At 51.0% G+C, this 17,384-nt stretch overlaps 1 protein-coding gene across 2 annotated transcripts in view; it reads left to right on the forward strand.

The window, feature by feature from the left end:
* The first annotated feature begins 1,355 nt into the window (after nucleotides 1-1,355).
* The window catches only part of CRK (CRK proto-oncogene, adaptor protein), a 35,702-nt gene continuing 19,673 nt past the window's right edge, over nucleotides 1,356-17,384 (forward strand). For both annotated transcript variants that reach the window (XM_030799970.1, XM_030799971.1), the window contains exon 1: nucleotides 1,356-1,746. In XM_030799970.1, the coding sequence (XP_030655830.1) occupies nucleotides 1,506-1,746 (241 nt within the window). In that variant the 5' untranslated portion in view covers nucleotides 1,356-1,505. The remainder of the gene's footprint in view (nucleotides 1,747-17,384) is intronic.

Consider the following 17,384-nt stretch of genomic DNA (forward strand, 5'->3'; position numbering starts at 1 on the left):
TTTTTTGTATTTTCTGTAGAGATGAGGTTTTGCCATGTTGGCCAGGCTGGTCTCGAACTCCTGACCTCTTGGCTTCCCAAAGTGCTGGGATTACAGGCATGAGCCACCATGCCTGGCCAGAAAAAAATTTTAATTAAAAAAAAAATGAGCCCGGCCAATATGGTGAAACCCCGTCTCTACTAAAAATACAAACATTAGCCGGGCGTGGTGGCGGGTGCCTGTAGTCCCAGCTACTCGCGAGGCTGAGGCAGGAGAATGGCGTGAACCCGGGAGGCGTTCAGTGAGCCGAGATTGCGCCACTGCACTCCAGCCTGGGCGACAGAGTGAGATTCCGTCTCAAAAAAAAAAAAAAGAAAGAATGTCCTTCCCCATTTGTCATTCAGCAGTCAACACATGCTGCCTCCTCTGGGAAGCCCTCCTGGATTACTCCACAGACTGGATGTGGGGGCTCTGCTCTGTGTTCATGTCCATTTCCCATGGCAGCGTTTGTCAGCATTTGTCATCCAGTTTCCTGGTTCCTCTCACTGGTCTGTGAGTTCGAGGAGTGCAGGGCCCAGCCTTGATCACCTTTGCACCTGCAGTGCAAGTGGAGTGTCAACAGCAATGTCCTAGGTGAATCAATGAAAATGAGAACGTCAGCTGGCCTGTGGAGAAGCTAGAGGAACGAGCAGGAACGAGCAGAAACGGAGCGACGTGGCCGGGCGCGATGTTTCTCGCCTGTAACCCCAGCACTTTGGGAGGCCGAGGCGGGTGGATCACCTGAGGTCAGGAGTTCGAGACCAGCCTGGCCAACATGGTGAAACCTCGTCTCTACCAAAAATACAAAAATCAGCCGGGCGCGGTGGCTCACGCCTGTAGTCCCAGCTACTCGGGAGACTGAGGCAGGAGAATCGCTTGAACCCGGGAGGCAGAGGTTGCAGTGAGCCGAGATCGCGCCACTGCACTCCAGCCTGGGTGACAGAACAAGACTCCGTCTCAAAAAGAAAAAGAAAAAAGAAACAGACTGATATCGCAGGAAGCCTGGCCGAGAACTCAGGCCCCAGGGCCACACGCATCTTTTCTCCTCCAATTCTGTCTGGGAGTCGCTGCCTATAAGTCCCGGGTCGTCCAGGAACGGGAGCCCGGAGAAGCACCGCTCTGTCCGCAGCGCAGGCGCCCGTCTCTGCGGGAGACTGCGAGGCCCCGCCCCCCGGGCCCTAGACCCCGCCTCCTATCCTCTGCAGCCCGGGGCCGAGCAGGGCGGCACCGCCCATGAAGCCGCATGCGCAGTGGGCGCGCGAGGGCCGCCTTGCCCTTCTCCCAATGGCGGGCCGCGGGCCCCTTCCCGGCAGCCTCCCTAGGGCAGGGAGCGCGTCATTTCCGGTGGGGAAGGCCCGCGGCTGCCGCCGCCATTTCGGGCGCTGCTGTGAAGCTGAAACCGGAGCCGGTCCGCTGGGCGGCGGGCGCCGGGGGCCGGAGGGGCGCGCGCGGCGGCGGCACCCCAGCGTTTAGGCGCGGAGGCAGCCATGGCGGGCAACTTCGACTCGGAGGAGCGGAGTAGCTGGTACTGGGGGCGGCTGAGTCGGCAGGAGGCGGTGGCGCTGCTGCAGGGCCAGCGGCACGGGGTGTTCCTGGTGCGGGACTCGAGCACCAGCCCCGGGGACTATGTGCTCAGCGTCTCAGAGAACTCGCGCGTCTCCCACTACATCATCAACAGCAGCGGCCCGCGCCCGCCGGTGCCACCGTCGCCCGCCCAGCCTCCGCCCGGTGAGGGACTGACGGGACGGCGGGCCCTGGGCGGGGTGAGGGCCGCGGAACTCCCAGCCTGGCTGGCTGGTCCTCCAGAGCGGACCCTCGGGGGTCGTAGGCAGAGGGCTGGGTGACCGTGGCAGGGGCCCGCCGGCTACTCGGGCTCTCTCCCACCCGGGGAGCAGGAGTGTGGGGGAGGAGGAGCCGCGGACCGAGACCCGGGGTGTGCCTGGCGAGGGCAGCCCCGGGGAAGGGGAACTGCTTCGGTCCCAGGGTGGGGCTGGCTCTCGGGCCAGGCGCAAGGGTAGGGCAGGGCAAGGCAACGTGGGGACAAAGAGCTGAGGGAGATGTTGGCACTGCGGGGGCATCACTTGGCAGCGGCGCCCAGAATGAATCCGATAATCCTACAAGTGGCTTTTAGGCTGGAAACGTTTCCTGCCGTGTTGGAGAGCCGGGTTTGGCCGTGCTCCCCTGGTGGCCTTTGGTAGGAAGTCACCACATACTGGCCGGGAGGGATGGAGACACCCTCAGGAAACCGGTCAGTTTTTTCCTTTCTTGGGCATTTTTCCAAAATCTTTGTACCGTCCTCTTCCCCCGTGGAGGACGAAGGTGGTGAACTAAGTGATAGAAGAAATAGTGGTAGAAGAAAGCCTTCAGTGACCAGCCCAACCCAGTTTAAGGCGATGCCTGGCTATGTGCAAGAGATCTAAGCGTCCAGAAGACTGTCCGCTGTTAGAAGGTTCTGGTTTTCAAAGTGTTTAGTGGAGGAAAGGCATTTTATTCCAGAAAATAAACCAGAAGTGAGGCAATGGAAACAGACCCTTCCCTGGAAGTGACTGGAACTTCATTTTCCTTGGACGTAAACATTGTCAGTGTGTACTTCAGGGCGTGACCTTGCTCAGTAAGATGGGGCTACGGGCTGTCTTCCTGGATATTGGGAACAGACTCTACGCCAAGAACATAAATTACCTGCGCTGGGTTTTCCTTGCCAGGGATCCCTGAGATTGACTGTCTTACCGATGCCGTTGGAGTTGATTTGGAAGTGTTTTAAGGGAATAGATAGATGCCCTTAGTACTGGAGATCTGTGAGGTACAAAGTAATTCTGGGATTCTCATTGTATGTGTACCTGTGTAACAGCATCAGGAGTCCTCGTGCCTTCACACTGTTGCCAAGTCGAAGCGGTTTCTTCTTGGCCAGCTGAGACTGGGTTCAGACTAGTCTCATATGAATCAGGAAGCTCCTGAGCCATCCTTTGTAGACTTGCCCTTGTAGGATAGTTCTAATTTAGATTTACTCGCTCCGGCCAGAAATAAGAGAACTGGATAGGCAGTCTCTTTGTTGTTAACATATAGCAATTTTTATTTTACTTTTTTCTAAGACGGAGTCTCGCTGTGTCACCCACGCAGGAGTGCAGTGGCGCAGTCTCGGCTCATGGCGATTCTCCTGTCTCAGCCTCCCAAGTAGCTGGGATTACAAGCACCCGCCACCATAACCAGCTAATGTTGTATTTTTAGTAAAGACGAGGTTTCACCAGGTTGACCAGGCTGGTCTAGAACTCCTGACCTCAGGTGATCCACCTGCCTCGGCCTCCCAAAGTGCTGGGATTACAGGCATGAGCCACCGCGCCTGGCCAACACATACCAATTTTTTTTAATTTTTCTTATTTATTTATTTATTTTGAGACGGAGTCTCTCTGTGGCCCAGGCTGGAGTGCAGTGGCACGATCTTGGCTCACTGCAACCTCTGCCTTTTGTGTTCAGGTGATTCTGCCTCAGCCTCCCGAGTAGCTGGGATTGCTGGTGCACATCACCACCACGCCCAGCTAATTTTTTGTATTTTTAGTAGAGATGGGGTTTTACCAGGTTGACCAGGTTGGTCTTGAACTCCTGACCTCAGGTGATCCACTCGCCTTGGCCTCCCAAAGTGCTGGGATTACAGGCGTGGGCCACCGCACCCAGCTTTGTTTGTTTGAGGCGGAGTTTCGCTTTTGTTGCCCAGGCTGGAGTGCAATGGTGCAATCTCAGCTCGCTGCAATCTCTACCTCCCCGGGTTCAAAGGATTCTCCTGCCTCAGCCTCCCTAGTAGCTGGGATTACAGGCACACGCCACCACACCTGGCTAGTTTTTGTATTTTTAGTAGAGATGCGGTTTCGCCAAGTTGACCAGGCTGGTCTCGAACTCCTGACCTCAGGTGATGTGCCCACCTCAGACTCCCAAAGTGCTGGGATTACAGGTGTGAGCCACCACACCCAGTCCAACACATAACCATTTTTAAAAAATGAGTATGGGGTCTATAAGCTCACAAATTATCGTCGATCTTTCTCATTGTGGCCAGTTTAATAGTATTATGAGATGGGAATATTGATGTACCTGTGTTGGCCCTGAACCAGGTATATTCTACTTTGATGCCACCTGCATGGTATCTGGGGTTTTGCATTATATGTAGTCACATGATGGCAAACTGTCATTGAAACTCACTTTTTAGCCTATTGTTTGTGTTTGTTGGTTGCCAAAGTTGAAAATGGCAGCAGGCAGGTTTATTAGCTTGATATTTTTTCACATCTTAGCATAACGATTTTATGTCTCAACACTTACCTTAATAATGGAGCACCACCTTTTCAAAACAGATAAGAACTCAGTTCCTTGGCTGAGGAAAGAAGGTGAAGATTGCCAAAGTTTATGGATGGGGTGTGGAAAATTCAGGAGTATTGTGATAATTCTGCCATGTTGTACCCCATTTTCTATGATTCAGTTGCTGTCTTTTTCTCTCTTCTGAGACAGGGCCTCTGTCACCCAAGCTGGATTGCAGTGGCATGAACACAGCTCACTGCAGCCTTGACCTCCTGGGCTCAAGCCATCCTCCTACTTTAGCCTCCTGAGTAGCTGGGACTCCAGGCGTATCCACCATGCCTGGTTAACTGTTTAAAATTTTTTTGTAGAGATGAGGGGTCTCATGGTATTGTCCAGGCCGGTCTCAAATTCCTGATCTCAATAGACCTCCCGCTTCAGGCTCCCAAAGTGCTGGGATTACAGGTGTGAGCCACTGTGCCTGGCCAGTTGCTTGCTGTCTTTTTTTGTTTTTTTTTTGAGACAGAGTTTTTACTCTTGTCTCCCACACTGGAGTGCAATGGCGCGATATTGGCTCACTGCAACCTCTACCTTCTAGGTTCAAGCAATTCTCCTGCCTCAGCCTCCTGAGTAGCTGGAATTACAGGTGCTCACCACCATGCTCAGCTAATTTTTGTATTATTTTTAGTAGAGATGGGGTTTCACCATGTTGGCCAGGCTGGTCTCGAACTGCTGAACTCTGATGATCCACCCGCCTCGGCCTCACAAACTGCTGGGATTACAGACGTGAGCCACCACGCCTGGCCTGTCTGTATAACCTCAGAATTACTTTGTACCTCACAGATCTCAAGTTCTAAATACTGAATCTTTGTTCTCCCCCTCACCAAGTCCTTTTGAAGTCACACAGAGAAATTTCTTGAATTTTAGAGAGGCGTATACAATATTAATAACTAATGTTTATTGACTGGTCATTCTGTGCCAGGTACTTTGAGTACTTTATGTGCCTTATTTCACTTACTGTCTAGGACAGTCTAGTGAGATAAGTAATATGATCTCCATTTATTAAAATATTCCCATTTTATACAGGAGGAAACACTCATAGATTCAGTAACTTGCTTAAGGTCACACAACTAGTAAATGACTTTCAGAAGTTGAACCTAGGCATTCTGACCTGAGAGCTGACCCTTTTACACTACACTCTGTCAAAGCCAGCGTTCTTTTGGCATCTCAGCAGTTCACATAGAGGTCCGTGTCCTCAATACTTTGCCTCTGCCCTGGAGTCTAAGACTGGGTGTTTTTTGTTTTTGGACGGAGTTTCGCTCTTGTCCCCCAGGCTGCTACAGTGCAGTGGTGCAATCTCGGCTCACTGAAACCTCTGTTTCCCAGGTTCAAGTGATTCTCCTGCCTCAGCCTCCCGAGTAGCTAGGATTACAGGCATGTGCCACTGTGCCCGGCTAATTTTTTTTTTGTATTTTTAGGAGACATGGGGTTTCACCATGTTGGCCAGGCTGGTCTCGAACTCCTGACCTCAGGCGATCCACCCACTTTGGCCTTGTGTTCCCCCCCCCCACTGTGTTGCCCAAACTGGAGTGCAGTGGCTGTTGACAGGCACTGTCATAGTGCACTACAGCCCTTAACTTTGGGGCAGGCAACCCTTCTGACTCAGGCTCTGAGTAGCTGGGACTACAGGCACATACAGCCGCATCCAGCCCAGGTTTTTTAAAGACTAGAATTAAAGAATGGCAAGAAGAGGCTGGGCGCAGTGGCTCACGCCTGTAATTCCAGCACTTTGAGAGGCCAAGGAGGGTGGATCACTTGAGGTCAGGAGTTCGAGATCAGCCTGGCCAACATGGTGAAACCCCGTTTCTTCTAAAAAATACAAAAATTAGCTGGGCGTGGTGGTGGGCGCCAGTAATCCTAGCTGCTGGAGAGGCTGAGGCACAAGAATCACTTGAACCCTGGGGGCGGAGGTTGCAATGAGCCGAGATCGTGCCACTGTCTTTATCATTCAGACAATACACATCTGCTATCTAAAGTCAATGATGAAGAAGCTTTTTAAAATTGTTATTACTTTTTTTTTTTTTTTTTTTTTTTGAGACAGTGTCTCGCTCTGTCACCAAGGCTAGAGTATAGTGGTGCGACCTCGGCTCACTGCAAACTCCACCTCCTGGGTTCACGCCATTCTCCTACCTCAGCCTCCCAAGTAGCTGGGACTACAGGCGCCTGCACCCACGCCTGGCTAATTTTTTATATTTTTAGTGGAGACGGAGTTTCACCGTGTTAGCCAGGATGGTCTCGATCTCCTGACCTTGTGATCTGCCTGCCTTGGCCTCCCAAAGTGCTGGGATTACAGGCGCGAGCCACCGTGCCCGGCCTGTTTGTTTTGTTTTGTTTGAGAGGGAGTTTCGCTCTTGTTGCCCTGTCTGGAGTGCAGTGGCGGGATCTCAGCTCACTGTACCCTCCACCTCCTGGGTTCAAGCAATTCTCTTGCCTCCGCCTCCCAAATAGCTGGGATTACAGGCGTGCGCCACCATGCCCAGCCAATTTTTTTGTATTTTTAGTAGAGATGGGGTTTTGCCATGTTGGCCAGGCTGGTTTTTTTTTTTTTTCGAGACTCGCTCTGTGACCCAGGCTGGAGTGCAGTGGCGCGATCTCAGCTCACTGCAAGCTCTGCCTCCCGGGTTCACGCCATTCTCCTGCCCCAGCCTCCCGAGTAGCTGGGACTACAGGCGCCCGCCACCACACCCGGCTAATTTTTTTGTATTTTTAGTAGAGATGGGGTTTCACCGTGTTAGCCAGGATGGTCTTGATCTGACCTCGTGATCCGCCTACCTCGGCCTCCCAAAGTGCTGGGATTACAGGCGTGAGCCACTGCGCCCGGCCCAGGCTGGTCTTTAACTCCTGACCTCAAGTGATCCGTTCGCCTGGCTTCCCAAAGTGCTGGGATTACAGGCGTGAGCCGTCGCGTCTAGCCTACAGAGTATATTTTGTGTACACAGTACATAGGTGAAAATATATGGAATGGCTTAGGTGTCGTCTTTATCTTTTTTTTTTTTTTTTTTTTTTTTGAGACAGAATCTCACTCTGTCGCCCACGCTGGAGTGCAGTGGCGTGATCTCGGCTCACTGCAAGCTCCGCCTGCCGGGTTCACGCCATTCTCCTGCCTCAGTCTCCCAAGTAGCTGGGACTACAGGTTCCCGCCACCACGCCTGGCTAATTTTTTTGTATTTTTAGTAGAGACGGGGTTTCATCGTGTTAGCCAGGATGGTCTCGATCTCTTGACCTCGTGATCCGCCTGCCTCGGCCTCCCAAAGTACTGGGATTACAGGCGTGAGCTACTGCGCCTGGCCTTATCTTATTTTTTATTTTTTTTGAGACGGAGTCTGGCTCTGTCACCCTGGCTGGAGTGCAGTGGTGTGATCTCGGCTCACTGCAAGCTCCACCTCCTGGGTTCACACCGTTCTCCTGCCTCAGACTCCCGGGTAGCTGGGACTACAGGCGCCCGCCACTATGCCTTGCTAATTTTTTTGTATTTTTAGTAGAGACGGCATTTCACCGTGTTAGCCAGGGTGGTCTTGATCTCCTGACCTCGTGATCCGCCCGCCTTGGCCTCCCAAAGTGCTGGGATTACAGGCGTGAGCCACTGCGCCTTATTTTTTAAACTTTATTTATTTTTTGAGACAGAGTCTTGCTCTGTTGTCCAGGCTGGAGTGCAGTGGGACGATCTCAGCTCACTGCAACCTCACCCTCCCGGCTCAAGCCATTCTCCTGCCTCAGCCTCCTGAGTAGGTAGCTGGGATTACAGGCATGCGCCACCACTCCCAGCTAATTTTTTTGTATTTTTAGTAGAGATGGGGTTTCACCATGTTGACCAGGCTGGTCTCGATCTCCTGACCTCAAGTGATCCGCCTGCCTTGACCTCCCAAAGTGTTAGGATTACAGGTGTGAGCCACCATGCCCAGCTGGGTATTATTTTTAAAGGCATGGGTACAGAATGGGCCAGTGATACTCAATGTTTTCCGTTGAACCTGTTTTTAACTTGTCTTGGGTCCTCAGCTCGCATAGGCTTTCTATGGTGCCATAGCTTGGGAGTTCCCTGGGGCCATAAGGAAGGGCTTGGTCAAGTCTACTGGTCACATTCTGGCAGGTTGGGCTTCAAGATGGACCTCCTTGGAATGCTTGCAAGAAACTAGTTTTTTCCTCTTGGAACAGCTAAACCTTTCAGGTTGACAAAACTGAAGGAGTGTGAGTTAGGAGAGTCGTTATAAGCTTGAGCTGTGGATCCTGGGTTGGGCCTTATTTACCTACCACTTACTACTTGTGTAACTTTGGGCAAATTGTTTAACTTTTCTCTGCTTCAGTTTCCTCATCTGTGAAGGAGGGAAATAGTAATACTAATCTCATAGGGTTGTTGTAATGATACTGCATATTAAGTACTGGCATATTAAGTACTCTATAAGCATTTTATGTATATTAATCTTAATAACATAACTGTGAGGTGTGGGGGCTTTTGAAGCAAAATGGAAAACTCTTCTCATCTTTGAGAGGCTCTGGAATTCATGGTGGATGGTAGGAACTGGTGAAACAGTTTGTCTTAGGGAGTAAGTGCCTGGGTGGGGTGCATCCGTAAGTGTGAAAGGACCTGGGGTCCAGCACATGGAAATAAGATGGTGCCTCCTGTTACCTGCTCATCCCACGTGTTGTGCTAGCGGGTGGAGGGGGGCATAAAATGTGCTTCATTTTGAAGGCGTGGGACAGAAGCTAGGGTGGTAATAGTTTGTGATACTCCCTGTAGGTAGTGAAGAGCTACATGCCAGGATGGCAGCTGGGCCAAGCCACTTCTCTGAAGGTAGCGTGAGACTGCCGATGGCCCTGTTGCTCAGGCTGGTGTGCAGTGGCTCCGTCATAGCTCACTACAGCCTCACTGGATGACCCACGCTGGGCTTGCACTCCTGGCCTCAACAGATTTCTCCCAAAAGATTGATTAATAAATCAATTTTTAAAAATAGAGAAAAAATAAAGAGATCCTCCTGCCTCAGCCTCCCAAAGTGCTGAGATTACAGGTGTGAGCCACTGCACCTGCCTGACCACAGAACTTGTGAGAAGCATGTTGAGATCCTATGGAATTTTCTCTGGGAAACGGTGCAGTGGGCTCTGGATTTGAGGATGAATTGAAAATTGCTGAAGGAATTTGGAGGATAGGTTGCTTTTTATTGAGCACCTATAATGTACAAGCCACTTTTTTTTTTTTTTTTTTGAAATGGAGTCTCGCTCTTACCCAGGCTGGAGTGCAATGGCGTGTTCTCGGCTCACTGCAAGCTCTGCCTCCCAGGTTCAAGCAGTTCTCCTGCCTTAGCCTCCCCAGCAGCTGGGACTACAGGTGTGCACCACTATGCCCAGCTAATTTTTGCATTTTTAGTAGAGATGGGTTTCACCATGTTGATCAGGCTGGTCTTGAACGCCTGACCTCAGGTGATTTGCCTGGCTCTGCCACCCAAAGTGCTGTAATTTTCACCCAAAATTATAGGCGTGAACCACCACGCCCAGCCTCTAGCCACTTTTAGGAACTTTATTAGGTATTTGACCCCATTTTGCAGAGTCGGGGGTGAGGCACACAGAAGTTAGATCACTCAGACAGCTAGAAACTGAGAGCCAGAACGCAGCAGACCTGCAGAGGACCATCCTCATACCCAGCATCTTTAGAACATTCTGTTTGCTTAGGAGGCCATATATCTTCTCAGATGGAAGCCAGTGGCCTTCTGTCGCCCAGGCTGGAGTACAGTGGTGCCATCTCTGCTCACTGCAAGCTCCGCCTCCCGGGTTCAAGCAATTCTCCTGCCTCAGCCTCCTGAGCCAGTGGCCTTTTTAGCATTTTGTATTGGTGGGTATTTAAGCAACCCCTGTAAATACCATAGGCAAAGAAGGAAGGGAGGGAGCAAGAATTGAGGAAAGAAGGGAAAAGAGAGGGCTGGGTGTGGTGGCTCGTGCCTGTAATCCCAGCACTTTGGGAGGCTGAGGCTGGCTGATCACTTGAGGTCAGGATTTTGAGACCAGCCTGGGCAACATGGCAAAACCCTGTCTTTCCTAAAAATACAAAAATTAGCCAGGTGTGGTGGCGGGCACCTGTAATCCCAGCTACTCGAGAGGCTAAAGAAGGGAGAATTGCAATTGCTTGAACCCAGGAGGCAGGAGGCAGAGGTTGCAGTGAGCTGAGATCACACCACTGTACTCCAGCCTGGGCAACAGAGGGAGACTGCATCTCAAAAAAAAAAAAAAAAGGAAACGAGAAAGTGCTGTGAGATCAAGGAGAGACTGGCCCGCTCTTGTGGTAGCCCTGTTAGAAGTGATTGGGCCTAATTTTAGCCCACAGAGCCCTCAGGTGTTCTTCTTGAAACCTTCAGGGAGGGAGTGGCCTTGTAAAAATGGTCGTAACCTGAGGCTTGAAATGCTTGGAAGGCTTAGAAGTAATGGGCTGAACAGGTACTGAGAAGCCAAAAGGATATCCTCTCCTTGTGTTGATTCTGATTTCCGTTTGTGTGACTTCCTAACTCCACGTTCAGAATCCAGCACAGGGTGATGTAGAACAAGGCATTGAGGTTTTCCAAGTCCCAGATAGCTATAAGAATCCTGTCGTTGCTTCTGTTCTCTAGACTGGCTGACTGTGCCTCCTTCCTTTCCCGCCCTTCTGTTTCCTGCCTTTGGCTGTTTGTGGTTGGAAGGAGAGGAAAGAGAGAAAAGGAGCCGGAACACACAGCCATGGTGAGGTTTGGGCTTATCTGGGACTTATGTGTGTTCTGTTCTCCTCCCTTCCTTCTGGAGTTTGGATGAATGAAGCTTGATGGCCCCCAGCAGCTCACAGAAACGGGCATTTCTCTGTGAAATTATTATAGTGTCAGAATAGAAAAATAATTTATAAGTAAGGTACATCAAAGGTTTTCCGTGGCGTTTTGCTTACATTTCTGTGTCTATTGGGATTGCCAAACAAAAAGAAAGTCATGGCCGGGCGCAGTGGCTCACGCCCGTAATCCCAGCACTTTGGGAGGCCGAGGCAGGCGGGTCACGAGGTCAGGAGATTGAGACCATCCTGGTTAACATGGTGAAACCCCGTCTCTACTAGAAATACAGAAAAAAAAAGCTGGGCGTGGTGGCGGGCACCTGTAGTCCCAGCTGCTTGGGAGGCTGAGGCAGGAGAATGGCGTGAACCCGGGAGGTGGAGCTTGCAGTGAGCCGAGATGGTGCCACTGCACTCCAGCCTGGGCGACAGAGCAAGACTCCGCCTCAAAAAAAAAAAAAAAAAAAGTCATAGCCAAGTTCACACTGTTGTGGCATTTGAACAAGAAGAGAATTAAACCTGCTTCCTACCTTTGTGCCAGATGATCTGCCAAGTTTTCTCTCACTCATCTTTCAGAAGGACTTGGCTTCGTAGTCTTATTTGTTCTTTCCCCGCCAAAATGCATTTCACTCGGCCTACTGTGGTAACTGAGGAACCATAACAGTGGGTGGCAGGGGGTGGTTGCCGTCCTTCTTCCAGCGGAGAGAGTACCTTGGAAGTGTTCACAGATGGTCATAGTTGCTCGTGGTGTTTCTGTTGTGTCTCAGGACACAGCGTGTTGTTGCAACTGTCTTTAGCAGGAACATAGATCCAGGTGAAGGTGAAAGCCTGGTGGGGAGGTTGTCTTCCCAAGACGTGCCGCTTTCTCCTTGTTCACCAACCACACTGTGCTTGCCGTGTTATCTCCAGCAATCCTGTCAACTTCTCTGAGCTTCTCCAGTCTAGGAGGGCGTTGTATTTAGCTTCTCTCCAGCACTTCAGAGTTACGCTTATTAAGATAATATCTGGCCGGGCGCGGTGGCTCATGCCTGTCATCCCAGCACTGGGGGAGCCCAAGGCGGTCAGATCACAAGGTCAAGAGATGTAGACCATCCTGGCCAACGTGGTGAAACCCCATCTCTAGTAAAAATATAAAAATTAGCAACACTTAACTGAGCACTGACCTGCCAACCACTGTCCCAAAAGGACAACTAATAGAACACCTTGGCATGTAGTTGGGTAAACCTCAGCAAGGGAGCTTTTCTCCACCCAGTTGTGATCAGAACCATTTCTAAGCCATGGGTGCCCAGGTGGCCTCCCTACCACTCTGCCCTAGCGTTTTCTTGACCAGGCAGTGCTAAGTAGGTCCCTATGCTCACACTGACCCTGTCCTTAACAGTTTCTCCATAGGCCTGAAAGATCACCCAGAATTAGCCTAATGGTGATAGGCAAGGTAGCCATGAATCTCCTTGACTACCAGACTTGAATAGGAATTATTCTCCATCAGTGATCCTCCTCAATAAAGAGAATCTCCAGAATATAGCACCTCCATGCTCTGCTACGGTCATAACCAAAATCCCCTGTCCAGTCCTGCCCTCGGAACTTTTGCAATCACCTTCTATTGGTGCATGAGGAGTGTTTGCCATAGAGGACAGTCCTGGCACTCGCACCCCTTTCAGTATCTTAAATTGGAGAGACGGCCAGTATTCCTGAGTCTGGGCTGTTCACTGTTTTAAGCTGACAGCCGTGACTTCCACAGGTGGACTTTGGGTAATATGAAAAATGTACGGCTCCCCTTCAGACGGTCTCGTCATTCATTTGGATGGAAAGAGAAGGCACTCATCAGTACTCTTTCTACCCGAAGGACTTTTCATTGGCTTCCAAAGTTAACATTCTGTCTTTTTACCTCTCTCCAATAGTGGAATGATTTTTTTTTTCTTTTGACGGTGTCTCGCTCTGTCACTCAGGCTGGAGTGCAGTGGCGCAATCTCGGCTCACTGCAAGCTCCGCCTTCCAGGTTCATGCCATTCTTCTGCCTCAGCCTCCCAAGTAGCTGGGACTACAGGCACCCGCCACCACACCTGGCTGATTTTTTTGTATTTTTAGTAGAGACGGGGTTTCACCGTGTTAGCCAGGATGGTCTCGATCTTCTGACCTCGTGATCCACCCGCCTTGGCCTCCCAAAGTGCTGGGATTACAGGCGTGAGCCACCACACCTGGTCAAGTGGAATGAATTTTAAATGTACCTTTTCTGATCATACTGGAAGAATTGTGTTTTTTTTCTTTTATTCTTTTTATTTTTTGAGACGGAGTTTTGCTCTTGTTGCCCAGATTGGAGTGTAATGGTGCGATCTCAGCTCACCGCAACCTCCACCTCCTGGGTTCCAGCGATTCTCCTGCCTCAGCCTTCCAAGTAGCTGGGATTACAGGCATGAGACTCACGCCGGGGAATTTTTTTTTTTTTTTTAGTAAAGACGGAGTTTCTCCAGGTTGGTCAGGCTGGTCTCGAACTCCCGACCTCAGGTGATCTGCCTGCTTCGGCTTCCCAAAGTGCTGGGATTACAGGCATGAGCTACCACGCCTGGCCTTTTTTCTTTTTTTAATTGAGACAGGTTCTTGCTCTGTTATCCAGGTTGGAGGGCAGTGGCACAGTCTTGACTCACTGCAGGCTCCGCCCCCCAGGTTCAAGCAGTCCACCTCAGCCTCCGAAGTAGCTGGGACTAAAGGCGCGCACCACCCTGCCTGGCCTTTGTATTTTTTTCAGTAGAGATGGGGTCTTACCGTGTTTTAGCCAGGATGTTTCTAACATTGAACGAAATAATTACATCTCTAGCTGGGCGTGGTGCTACACACCTATAGTCCCAGCTACCCAGGAGTCTGAGGCAGGAGGATGACTCCAGGCCAGGAGTACGAGGCCACGGTGTACAGTGATGGTGTCTGTGCATAGCTACTGCAGTTTAGCCTGGGCAGCAAAAACCTGCCTCAAAATTAACAAGACCAGGCATGGTGGCTCATGCCTATAATCCAACACTTTGGGAGGCCAAGGGGGAAGAGGACTACTTTGAGCTCAGGAGATCAAGACCTGCCTGGGCGACATGGCAAAACCCCGTTATTAAAAAAAAAAATAGGCCGGGTGGGGTGGTTCACGCCTGTAATCCCAGCACTTCGGGAGGCCAAGGCGGGCGGATCACAAGGTCAGGAGTTCAAGACCAGCCTGGCCAATATGGTGAAACTCCATCTCTACTAAAAATATAAAAAAAGTAGCTGGGCATGGTGGCGGGTGCCTATAATCCTAGCTACTTGGGAGGCTGAGACAGGAGAATTGCATGAACCTGGGAGGCAGAGGTTGCATTGAGCCGAGATGGCGCCACTGCACTCCAGCCTGGGCAACAGAAAGAAACTCCATCTCAAAAAATAAAAAAAAGTGGGGCTGGGCGCGGTGGCTCATGCCTGTAATCCCAGCACTTTAGGAGGCCGAGGCGGGTGGATCACGAGGTCAGGAGATCGAGACCATCCTGGCTAACACGGTGAAACTCCGTCTCTACTGAAAAATACAAAAAAAAAATTAGCCGGGCGTGGTGGCGGGCGCCTGTAGTCCCAGCTACTCGGGAGGCTGAGGCAGGAGAATGGCGTGAACCTGGGAGGCAGAGCTTGCAGTGAGCTAAGATCACGCCACTGCACTCCAGCCTGGGCAACAGTGAGACTCTGTCTCAAAAAAATAATAATAAAGTAAAAATAAAAATACAAAAATTAGCTGGGTGTTGGTGGGTGGCTTGTGCCTATAGTCCCAGCTATTTGGGAGGCTGAGACTGTGGAATTGCTTAAGCCTAGAAAGTGGAGGCTGCGGCCGGGTGCGGTGGCTCACACCTGTAATCCCAGCACTTTGAGAGGCTGAGGTCGGTGGGATCACCTGAGGTCAGGAGTTCGAGACCAGCCTGGCCAACGTGGTGAAACCCCATCTCTACTACAAATACAAAAAATGACCTGGGTGTGGTGGCAGCTGCCTGTAATCCCAGTTACTCGGGAAGCTGAGGCAAGAGAATCACTTGAACCCAGGAGTGGGAGGTTGCAGTGAGCTAGGATCGCACCACTGCACTCCAGCCTGGGCAACAGAGCAAGAGTCCGTCTCAAAAAAAAAAAAAAAAAAAACGGGAGGTTGCTGTGAGCTGAGATTGTGCCACTGCACTCCAGCCTGGACAGCAGAGTGAGACCCTGTCACATACCAGGCACAGTGGCTCATGCCTGTCATCCCAGCACTTTTGGAGGCCGAGGCAGTCAGATCACTTGAGGTCAGGAGTTTGAGACCAGCCTGGCCAACGTGGTGAAACTGCGTCTCTACTGAAATTACAAAAATTAGCCAGGCGTGGTGGCACACACCTGTATCCCAGCTACTTGGGGGGCTGAGGCAGAAGAATTGCTTGAACCCAGAAGGTGGAGGTTGCAGTGAGCCGACATCCAGCCACTGCACTCCAGCTTGGAATGCAAGACTGTCTTCAAAAAAAAGACCCTTTCACACACAGGAAAAATCCCAATAAGCAAATAATTAAAATTAATAATAGGCTGGATGCAGTGGCTCACATCTGTAATCTCAGTACTGCAGTGGTGCACATCTGTAATCTCAGTACTGTACTGGCTCACATCTGCAATCTCAGTACTGCAGTGGTGCACATCTGTAATCTCAGTACTCTGGGAGGCCAAGGTGGGCGGATCAGTTGAGCCCAGGAGTTCGAAACCAGCGTGGGCAGCATAGCAAAACCCCATCTCCACAAAAAATACAAAAACTAGCCAGGTGTGGTCGTGTGCGCCTATAGTCCCAGTTGCTCAGGAGGCTGAGGTGGGAGGATTACTAGAGCCTGGGAAGTGGAGGCTGCAGTGAGCTGAGATTATGCCACTACACCTCTGCCTGGGTGACGGAACAAGACCCTGTCTCAAAAAAAAAACAGGCCGGGTGCCCTGGCTCACACCTCTAAACCCAGCATTTTCGGAGGCAGAGGCAGGTGGATCTCTGGAGCTCAGGAGTTCAAGACCAGCCTGGGCAACATGGTGAAATCCTGTCTCTACAAAAAATACAAAAATTAACTGGGCATGGTAGTGCTTGCCTGTAGTCCCAGCGACTCGGGAGGCTGAGGTGAAAGAATGGCTTGAGCCCAGGAAGTGGAGGTTTCAGTGAGCCAAGATCATGCCACTGCACTCCACCCTGGGCCACAGAGCCAGACCCTATCTCAGAAAACAAAAACAAAACCGCAGCCTGGGCAGTAAAGCAAGACACTGTCTCTATAAAAAAAATTTCAAAATCAGCTGGGGGAAGGGCTGGGCACAGTGGCTCACGCCTGTAATCCCAGCACTTTGGGAGGCCGAGGTGGATGGATCACGAGGTCAGGAGTTGGAGACCAGCCTGGCCAAGATGGTGAAACCTTGTCTCTACTAAAAATACAAAAATTAGCCAGGCATGGTGGCGCGGGCCTATAGTCCCAACTACTCGGGAGGCTGAGGCGGGAGAGTTGCTTGAACCCGGGAGGTGGAGGTTGCAGTGAGCCAAGATTGCTCCAGTGCACTCCAGCCTGGGCGACAAGAATGTGACTCCGTCTCAAAAAAAAAAAAAAATCAGCTGGGTGCAATGCCATCCGCACCTTTAGTTCCAGCTACTCAGAAGGCTGAGGTGGGAGAATATCTTGAGCCCAGGAGTTTGAGACTGCGGTTAGCTGTGATCACACTACTGCACTCCAGCTTGGACAACAGAGTTAGACCCTGTCTCTAAAAATAAACAACAAAAACTCATACTCAGGAGACTAAGGTGAGAGGATCGCTGGACCCAGGAGTTTGAGATGAGCCTGGGCCACATAGGGAGACTCCTGTCTCAAAAAACAAAGCCAAGGCCAGGCGTGGTGGCCACACCTATAATACTAGCACTTTGGGAGGCCACGGCAGATGGATAACTTGAGCTCAGGAATTCGAGACTGGCTTGGGCAACATGGCGAAATCCCGTCTCTACAAAAAATTAGTTGGGTGTGGTGGTGTGTGCCTGTAGGCCCAGCTACTCAGGGGCTGAGGTAAGAGGATAGCTTCAGCCCGGGAGGTAGAGGTTGCACTCAGCTGAGATCTGCACTCCCGCCTGGGTGACAGAGGCAGACCACCATGTCGCAAGACAACAACAAAGCCAAAAACTCACAAAACTCTTGGATTTTAGTTTTTTTTTTTTTTTTTTTTTTTTGAGACGGAGTCTCGCTCTGTCACCCAGGCTAGAGTGCAGTGGCGCGATCTCGGCTCACTGCAAGCT

Source organism: Nomascus leucogenys, chromosome 19 (genome assembly GCF_006542625.1).
Source record: "Nomascus leucogenys isolate Asia chromosome 19, Asia_NLE_v1, whole genome shotgun sequence".
NCBI lineage: Eukaryota > Metazoa > Chordata > Mammalia > Primates > Hylobatidae > Nomascus > Nomascus leucogenys.